This window comes from Octodon degus, unplaced genomic scaffold (genome assembly GCF_000260255.1).
Source record: "Octodon degus isolate 3935 unplaced genomic scaffold, OctDeg1.0 scaffold00168, whole genome shotgun sequence".
Lineage (NCBI taxonomy): Eukaryota > Metazoa > Chordata > Mammalia > Rodentia > Octodontidae > Octodon > Octodon degus.
In genome coordinates, this window is record NW_004524744.1 from 864,495 (window position 1) to 874,441 (window position 9,947).

The 9,947-nt window shown below is 42.0% G+C and overlaps 1 protein-coding gene across 1 annotated transcript in view; it reads left to right on the plus strand.

Annotated features, from left to right (window-relative positions):
* Positions 1-675: 675 nt before the first annotated feature.
* The window catches only part of Fras1 (Fraser extracellular matrix complex subunit 1), a 471,233-nt gene continuing 461,961 nt past the window's right edge, over positions 676-9,947 (plus strand). The window contains exons 1-2 of the mRNA XM_023703303.1: positions 676-905; positions 3,861-4,003. Coding sequence (XP_023559071.1) covers positions 676-905; positions 3,861-4,003 — 373 coding nt within the window. The remainder of the gene's footprint in view (positions 906-3,860; positions 4,004-9,947) is intronic.

Genomic DNA, 9,947 nt, shown 5'->3' on the forward strand with positions numbered 1-9,947 from the left:
GTGCAAGACAACCTGTATTCTTCCTGTTCCTTGTCTGTCAGAAGTAGCTAGACCATTCACTACACTTGACTTTGATACATGTTCTTGTGCAGTGGAATATGAACACAAGTGATTGGTCACATGTAAAGGTGAGACAGTTCATTGAATTTGCCTTTAACAGAGGACCTTGCTCTACTCTGTTCCATGCCCTTGCTGATGCTAGGCCTTGGCACTGCTCACACTTATTGGGGACTCCTCTGCACCTGTATACTTGTGAATGCTCCAACTGACTTCATTGCCTTCTAAGGCTCTGCTGCCTCTGTTCCTAAGCCTCCTCAAGCCTGAGTTACTTAATATGGTACTTCTGTAATTCAGTTTAAGAGGTAATACATTTATTATAATAAAAAAGATTTTTAGCAAATGCTTATTTATTGATTGACAAGTATGACTTGTTATTCTAGCTCATGGAGTGTTTTGGCAAACATAAAAATTCCTGTCTTCCTGAAGCTCAAATTCTAATGAGTAAAACATGCAGAATGTCAGATAGGTATGCCATTAAACACACACACACGCGCGCGCACACACACACACACACACACACACACACACAGTGTTGTGGTGGGAGACTAGAAAAGACTCACTGAGGGGGTCCAGGGAAGCTCTTTTAACTAGGATGATAGGGAACACCTTCCTGAGATGGTGACAGTTGAAAAACCACCTCAAAAAGGTAATTTGGGGAGCTCGTCCAATGGATATCTGGGGCAGGAGGATTCCAGCAGGGGCGCAGCAAGCGTTAACCTGCAGCAGGAGCTCGCTTGGTCATTTGAGGAAGTGTCTGGAGGTCAAGTAGCAGACGTGTGTGACCTGTTGGACGAGGAGGTCGAGGTGCGGGTAGAGGACACACTGGAGCTTGTCATTTCAGTGAGGTGGGTGAGCCTTGGGAAGCGCCAGAGAAGAGAAATGACAAGGTCTGACTTATTGTTTAATTAAACTGCTGAAATGGGAATATAAAAAGAATAATGTTCTTGTTTCTAGGGAAACTGTTGAATACTCTAAAAAGATTCTGTAGAGGTGAGTCACTAAAAAATTGCCATCAAATTAAGTGTAGGAGAAGCAGCTATAAAAGATTGAGGAAAAGCTTGGAAATCTAGAGAGACTCAGTATTTGCATTTATTTGTAACCATTTTAAATTCTCTTTCTGGGGTCAGGGAGCTAACTCAGTAGAATAAAGTGCCTGCCTGGCAAGCACAAGGTCCTGAGTTTAATCCCTGGTACCACACACACACACACAAATTCTCTTTCCATTTTAAGGACATTAAACTTAGAAATGAGGCTGGGGGATGTAACTCAGTGGTATGGCATTTGCCTGGCATGCATGCAAAAAGAAATAGGAAATGGCAGATAATGCGCTATGGACATAGTTTTAATTATGCAATTCCTTGCCTTTCTCTCTCTCTGTACCTGACCTAATATCAAAGAAAGGCATTGTACCCACCTCCCTGAAACTAAGTGTGTCAGTGTTTGCTAGAGAAACAGATTTAATGCAAGATAAACAACTATATAAGAATTTGTAAAAAAAAAAAAAAGAAAAAAAGCAAGACTGGCTTCCAGTGGCCACCCAGAGCCAGGTGTGGACAAGTACAGAAGGCCTCTCTGCACACTGGAGGTGCAAAGGATCTAGTTGAAGGCCTGGAAATCAGCGTGGTATCCTATGCAGGTCCGAACCAGGAGGCCAAAGGAGGTCTGCGTTGGAAGCCAAGAGCCGGTGTTCAAAGTTGAAAACTCCTTGAGAGAAAGAGAAGTGAGCCTTCCTTCTTCATTGCCCCTTTATTTCACTCAGGATATAAACCAGGGGGGGTTTCAGTCTTCAGTTGTAAATTCCCTCAGCCACACTCAGATCTATGTCACTGCAATTTAGTTGGGCATTTCTTACTCAAGTTAAATCAGTTAATTGTTGTGCTGGATAATGACCATATGTTTATGTCTTTTGAATCAGAGTTTGAGAATCCTACTATAGAATTTTGTGATGCAACACCTCTGGGTGAGAGTATGTCTATTGTACAAGGCACTACACTCCAGAGATGGTGCTAAGAATGGTGGTTTGTTGTCTCTGTCCTCAAACCTTATGATTTTGCCCTCACACTCACTGTTTTAGAGCCAGAAGTGACTTGAGAGAGCATATGGTTCAGAGTATCTGTTTATGGACAAGGAAACTGGAGCAGGGATGTACCTTTTTTTTTTTTTTTTTTTTTTTGCGGAACCGGGAATTGAACTCAGACCCTTGCGCTTGCCAGGGAAATGCTTATTCCACTGAGCCATGTCCCCGGCCCCAAAATGGCAGAAGGATATCCCTCCCCGAATGCCTTCAGGGCAGGTTTGGCTGGCTTGAGTTGTGGGGATCGAACCACAGCAACCTGAGCCTGACTGTTTTGTTGAAGCAACCACTTAAAGAACTGAGCTAAGGGGCAGGCCCTCAGATGTACCATTCTTGATATTCATTTAGTTCTCAGGTGAGTGACCCAAGGGGAGCGTTAGTCAGCTTAAAAATGGCAGCATCAGTTTTACCCAGAAACATTCCACAAAGCACATCAAGAAGTGGTGTGGATTTAGGGACCTGGTGCTAGTTGCCAACTCTCAGTTTCTCTTGTGAAGATTCCTCTTGTTGATGCCTTTTCAGTCTTCTCACTTGTTGCTTTGGAAGCTGCAGATACTGGCTCTGGTGGTCTGATGGATTGGTTGGAGTTAACCCACTTCTGTTGCAGTCTGCCTCTGTGACCTAGGGAAAGTTCTATTGCTGGGATGTGAAATGGGGACCAGTAAAGCTTCCATGAATGGGATTTTATAAAGAAGACAGTGGGGGGAAGGCACCAACTTGCAGTGCATGGCATCTGCTTGTTTTTTGCTATAACATTTCCTCTTTATCAGTCAATAAGAACAAGAGGAAAAGACAGTGATTAAGCCCCTAGTAGTATTGATACTCTCATTTATCCTAGGAATTGGCTGTGAAAATATGGAATCTGAGGCTCAGGATGTGTAAATCCCTTGTTCAAAGATACGTACTCAGGAAGTGCTACTGGAAGAGAGGATTCAACCCTGATTCTAACTCTAAAGTTCTTCTGTTTCCCACAGCCAGGCTAGCCTGCTTGTTGTCTCTAAGCACCACTAGCTAATTTCACTTCAGTCCTATGTGCCTACCCTCCTCCCTGCCCAACTTGCCATGCAGTTGTCCCTGCCAGTCTTGTCCCTGACCGCCTGCAAAAGCCAGCTGTCCCTGGCTAACCCCTTCCCATTAAGCTGAGGCTCTCCTGTACTGGTGCACATGCATTAAATTCACCACATGATTCAGGAAGCATGTAGAGGATCACTTCTTCTTAACAAATAATATGGTGTGCTGTGTATGCATGTGCAGGTGTGTGTGCGCACGTGTGTTCTCTCCCTTGGTGTTTTGTGTTCTCTAACTTTGACAGCTGTATGACTTACCGAGAGTCGCATTCTGGGATGATTTGGTTGTAAGCCACATCTCTTAGCTATGTGCTGGCATCAGCTGTCTCCCTCCTCCTTTAATGCTGTCTTCTGATTCTCTTCTTTCTATTGGCCAGCTCAGAAATTGCCAAAAGGGACCAGAAATACCATGAGAACCACTAAATAATCTATTTTGGGCTAGGTTTCTTACTCCATGATATGCATGCACTTTCACACACCCAAGCCTGTCTCCAAGGCAGCCCTTGAGGAAGGCAGTGTGACTGTCCTAGAGGACTCCATCCAATGAAAGTAGCTAATGGGCTTACCTGGGGCAGGGATAGCCAGTGTGAGGAAGGAAATACATTGTTTCATAGTTTACACATATCTCATGCTCTTTCCTGTCTGTGTCAAATGAAAAGAAATGAGCTGTCCTTCAGCTTCCCATCACACAAGCAAACCTTCTTTATTAACCTCTTTCTGGGAATGGATGGTCTGACCCTTCGCTTCGCTGTTTTCGTCTGTGACATGGAGATGAAGGATTTCCTTCACAGAATGGGTGAAGGTGAGAGGAGATCGGCACAAAGCACTTAGCTCAGTGCTTAGTAAGCAACACTACCCAGTGCTAGTGTGGTCAGAGGCAGTTGTGAGCAAAAAAAGGTGAACAAATTACCTTTTACTCAGACCAAAAGAGTTAGGCAGTGGGATATTTCTAGTTGGACTAGTTTTGCTGACCTACGCTGACAGGGTTAATCAGGAAAACATCAACTTTTTGCAAAATTGAAAGCAAAAGATTCAAGGCTAACAAAAGTGTAGGGTGTTTACTGTGTATACTACACCACAGCAGAGACACCTAGGTCTGAAGTTTGAATCCTGGTACCACAACACACCTGCTCTGTGGTCTCATGTGTGACGCTTCTACATAGGAGGCTCCATTTCCTCGTCTGCGTATGGGGATGATTTTCCTCCTAGGGTCACTGCGAAGATGGAGAACTTAAGTGTAGCAGTCCCCAGACTGGATCTGGTAAGGGATAAGTGGCCCCATCGTTGAGAGGGAAGCCAGATGTCAGAGCAGAAGTGACTGAGTGACTGAGGCCCAGACATCTTGGTTTAGGTCCTGGCTCTGTAATTATTATGTAGAGAGCAGATCACCTGAATGAAACCAGGCCTCTGCTTTTAAATCTGAGCTTTTAGGAAGTGAGATTGGATCTTGTCCAGGATGCCTTAGGCAGCACTGTGATGTGGAGATACCTGATAACTGTGTGGTCCTGTGTGGTAGCCGTGGGCCACCAGTGGGGCAGAGCACAGCTACACCATGGCTGGGGACACTGAGGAACTGAATTCTAAGCTCTTGCTTAATTTCAGGGAACACTGAAATTTGATTAGCCACCTGTGGCTTGTGGCTACTATAGGGGACAACTTCAGAGAGTTCAGATTCTTAATGTCCTCTAGGACTTGTGTATTAAATATAGTTTCAGGATGGTTAAAACTTACTATAGAATTTTTATCAATTGTGGGAAAGGTAGCAAGCAATTTGTTATAGTGCAGTGTCTCTGTTTACCATTTGTTCATATAGTTTAGCCAGTGTTGAGGTTATCTTTTACCACGCTGCTCTGTCCATATTGTTCAGTCTGTTTTCTGGAATAAAAGACAGGGGTAGCATTATAGTGGAGCCACCACCTGCAGTCTAATCTTACCTATTTCATTTGCGTTTTTGATTTTTGGTGTTTGGTCAAAGTGTGGTGTACTCAGTGGAGTCTTGTCCATTGTTGATATTGTAGTGGAAAAGGTTGAGAACCTCTGGTTTGATTTGTAGATCTTATTTCATAGGACTAAAAAGATAAAGGAGAATAAGCAGAGCTGTTTCTAAAAATTGGTGTACTATGTGCTTATTTCTTTTACTTAAAAATGTAACACCAAAGAGAGCCCAATAGAAATGAAAATATCTCCAATTTTCATTTGTACTCATATTTACCAACAGGCTAAAGAGATTGAATGGAGAAGAGGAATGAAAGTTTAGAAGCCCCCTTTGTGAAGTGCTGTGAGTCTTGCTTGGTGACTACTATTCAAATAGCCCACACTTTTTGTTACAGAGTGAATTCTTGGCTTCCTGTGAATAATCACTGACAGGGAAGTAACACATGTCCATTCCCTAAATTCCCAGTTTCATTGAAGCATACTGATTCATTTTCCAATCCCCTTTTATTGGATTATCCTAGGATATCACTGTCTTTTTAAACACCTCTGGTCCATCTTTATTTTTAAATACTGAGTATTTCAAGTGGGGAGAAGCCCACTTTATATTAAATATAGATTCTTCATTAAAATGTACATATTTTGTGGTAATTTTTTTAATAATACATTACTGCATGAGGTGGCAGCATAAATTTAGAGTTAACGATCTTGGTTTAATTTGAAGTATCCAAGTTGAGTCTAGACAAATACAATCAAGAACAAGATAGTGATGACTTTTCCACCAGCAGTTCTAATCCGGGTTGTCCCTGTGAAGACTGAAGGTCATAGCTGGGCTTCTGCCTGAGGAAGCCCTCAGAGAGGGCATGGTCAGGCCCCGGCCCTGGGTGTTCCCTTCTCAGGGTGCCACTGTACCTGGGTACCACGCGGGGAGATCTGGCTGGGGGTGCGCAGAGGATGCCTTTTTCCTTGTCGGAGTCTCTCCTCGTGTGTCTTTGTCAGTCATCAATCAAATGTGCTGCTTCCCTTTTGGGATTCTGTCCTCTTAAAATACACGAGGGAGATGAGCACCGCCCGAGATTAGGTTTCATGTGATGCCTGTATGCTGAATGATCCACACGCCTTTTCATTGTTACTTTTAGTCTTATGGTAGGGACAGATGTTTTAAGTTAACACGTTTCTTTGTTTTGAATTTAGAAGATGCAGCTGAGCTTGGCAGTCATTTATTTGGCTAGATGATGCTGTGTATGATCATATTTCTCAATTTGCTGGTCAGGCTGTGCATTCCTGCCACCATTTTTTTTTTTTAAACATTTGTGCTGTTTTTGCTTAAATTGCCTTGTAGCCCAATACTTCATTTTGTTTTTTTCTTATTTCTCTGTATATGACTACAAAATATATACATTTACGTGCTTATTTTATATGCAGCACATTTATATATGAATATGTGTATCTTGTTTTTGAGAATCAGTGGTATTATCTTACAATTTACTTATTTTTCTGAGTCCTTTGCTTACTAAGGGAAAGATAATATATAAATATCAAATGACAATTGAGTTAAGTCAGCTTATGTTTCTCTGGAATTTGAATTATAAATGTCTAAGGAAAAGCTGGCTTTAAAATTTTTATATGGGTGGTATTTCCTTCCGCATCAAATGGGGACATTTAAATATAAAATTGGCACAAAATAATTTTGAAAAATACTGCCAAGCAGTTTTATGTAAAAATAAATGCATTGCTTCTGGAGTTCTGGCTATGTGTTTTTAGCCATGATTTTATTTTTAGGCTCCCAGCATTTATAAACTGAGCAAAGGAGGAAGGAAAAGGAAAAGCTCTCAGTGCAAGAAACAGGTTATTGTTAGCATGGAGGAGGGCCTTTAATTTGGGCCGTGGCCTGAGAGTGGTTTCCTGACAGCCGCTGAGCCTGAACAGTTATGAAATTTATGCCATTCCTTTTTTTCTGAAGGGAGCTTGAGTGGGCGACAGGAAGAGAGTGTCCACAATGCCGAACGGGTCTCCTTGTTATTTGTACCTTACAGTCTTTGAATAGCTTAGTGTTAGCAAGCAGGGGAGAATTATTATGCGCTCATTCCTTGGTGCGCTTCTTGTGTTGGCTTTCTCTAGGGAAGGTTTGGTCCAAGGAATGAGGTGTCAGGAATAGAAGGAACCAGAATTGCTGGTGAATGGTAGAAGCCTCTCTACTCATGTTTGCTCTGGATCTGTAGAGTTGTAGTGGTGACACAGCTGGACTCTGAAAACACTGATCACTTCCCTGTGCTGGACCTGTGCCTGAGTCTGTGAAGAAGACCAAGACCAGGAAGACTCAGTTTGTGCCGGGGCGTGGAGCAGTGGACCTACGCTGCCTTCCCAACCGAGCAGTTTTATGTGAAAAAATCACCCCTTTTCTTTGCTGACAGAGACCTGATATTTGTGGCTAGTCTGTACCCCTTCCTCCATAGCTTGTACACATCCTGTGGGCTAATCAGAATGTTTATGCCTTGCCAGTGGGCATGGGGCCTAGCTGTGGCCGATGAGCTGTGTGTAGAGGTCTGTGAAGTGGATGTTGGGTGCCTGACAGGGGCTCTGTGCGTAGCACCTCCTTGCCCTGACTATGAACAAGTTGAGAATTAAAAATAAATATAGAAGTCAAAGTATTATCCTTTTATTTTTTAATCAATGAAACCAATTTGGACGATACAGTTTTAATTCTCTTAGCCAAGTGGGTTGCTGACTGTGAACCTCAGAATCAGGCAAATAGACTTCTGCAGAGAGCTCTGATGGGGCGTTTGTTTATACAGATGATATGCAGATAAGAATTACTACTTGAAGAAGCAGAGAGAAACTTATGATTTTGATTGATAGCTTTGCTTCCTAAAAGAGGAAGATTGATTGTGATAAGCATATCTAGTTGTTCTGTTAAGTAATAATGTTGGATAAATCATGTGCCCTCCATAGGGTTAAGGAAGGAATTGAGTTATATGTTGCTAGCCCTTCACAAAGAAAACCTGAAGTGTGGAAAAAAAAGAATTACTATTAACTAGAGCTTTTCAAGTTCAGTGTTTGAACATTGGCACATACGGATGTCATCTGTGGAGCTGCTGCAACTATTAAGCTACCTAGCTTAATGCACCAGGCTGCTGGAAGAGAAAGATGGGTGAGTGATTCCTTGAGGAGATGACCCTTTGGTTTATTGACTTAAGCAGCACTGGATCTGACCTTCCTAGGGAATTATAATGTGAGCTAGTAAATTCTCTCGTAAGATTGGATTTTGTTTTCTACAACCCAGATAATCTGAACCAATACCTCATAAGATAAAGAACACAGTCCAAAGCACGGTGTGTAAATGTCAATGAGAGTGTAGCCACATCATTAAGGGCGTGCGCTATGGATTCTAAGGTTGTACTCTCCACTGCTTTGTCCAATGTGAGCTTGGAAAAGTTACTTACCTGCTCTTCAGAAAGGACAAAATAGTTTCACCTTCATTACATAAGAGTTCTTGGGAAGATAATTAAAATAATACATGATAGTACTCAAGATATGGTGGGCACATGCTAACTGTTGAAAATATTGGTATTCGGGAGGAAACCACTTTTCATCATAGTATTGAAATAGAGGTCAGCATAGATCTGGGAGAGACTGTGAGATAAAGGATCAGTATGAGGACCAGTCTATGTGACAAAGGGAGCCTAGTTTGATCGAAGTGTGGGAGTAATGCATAAAATAAAATACTGAGTAGGGTCTTCAAAAACTCCAGCTCACACAGGGTCTAGAATAAGGCATTGGAGCTACATTCTGTAGGCAGTGGAGACCTTTTGAAATGAAAATCATTTGCGCTTGCAATCTGACTCTGGCCCACAAATGATGCCTGTACTGTTGGGGATTCACTACTATAGCACTAGCCTCTGTTCTCTTCCTTTCTCTTCTTGTTTTCACCACTGTCTAGATATCATTGTCCTGTAGAGCTTTAGAAGGGGTATGGACGACTCTGTGTAACTGATCAGCACTTTGGGAAAGAGGTAGTTTGCAGGTACATTATATTCCAACAGCGAGTCAGTACTACTAAGTTCAGCATCAGTTCAGCGAAAGCTAGCTCATTTGGCATCAAGTGAGGTAGACTGCCCACTGTGGACATCAGAGCCATCAGCATTGTGGATGGCCATCTTGTCCTTTTCCCTAGGTAGGGGTATAATCTTTTCCCTTCCTCTGCAATGAGCATTTCTCATTTCTTTTTCACAATTGGCAGTGATTAAATTATATTCCAGTAGTATTAAGGTAAAATACATTTTGTTGTGTTCATATTTCTTTCTAAAATGGAAGATGATAATGTTATGCCCTCAGAGAGAATGCGTTTGTCCTCACAATGGGCAACAAAACTAAGTGCATTATTGTGTGCTTCTAGAATTTTACCAGATTTGCCAATTGCTACATCTAAAATGTGTTTTCAAAAGACACTGTGGTTTTGAGATAGTATGGCCACTTGGAAAATATGAATTGTTGGAAAAGATTGTTAATACATGGGGACTTAGGAGGAGGAGGAAGGAGGAAGATTTAACAGGAATGAACCAGCTCAGGTGTTCCTGGAAAGGAGAGAAATGTAGGTCACACTGCTGCTTGGTGGCCACTTCAGAAGAATCAGCTAATCTGTTGGAGGACAAAGTATGCTTTTATATGTCTCTGCTTCACTTATGATTAGAAAGAAATAGTATTAATTCCAGTCAGGAGTTAAATATAAAACATAACAAGAGAAATACTATGAGCACCAAAATATGTATATTCCTGTGAAATGTTTTCAGCAAATTTATTGAGGTCAAGGACAC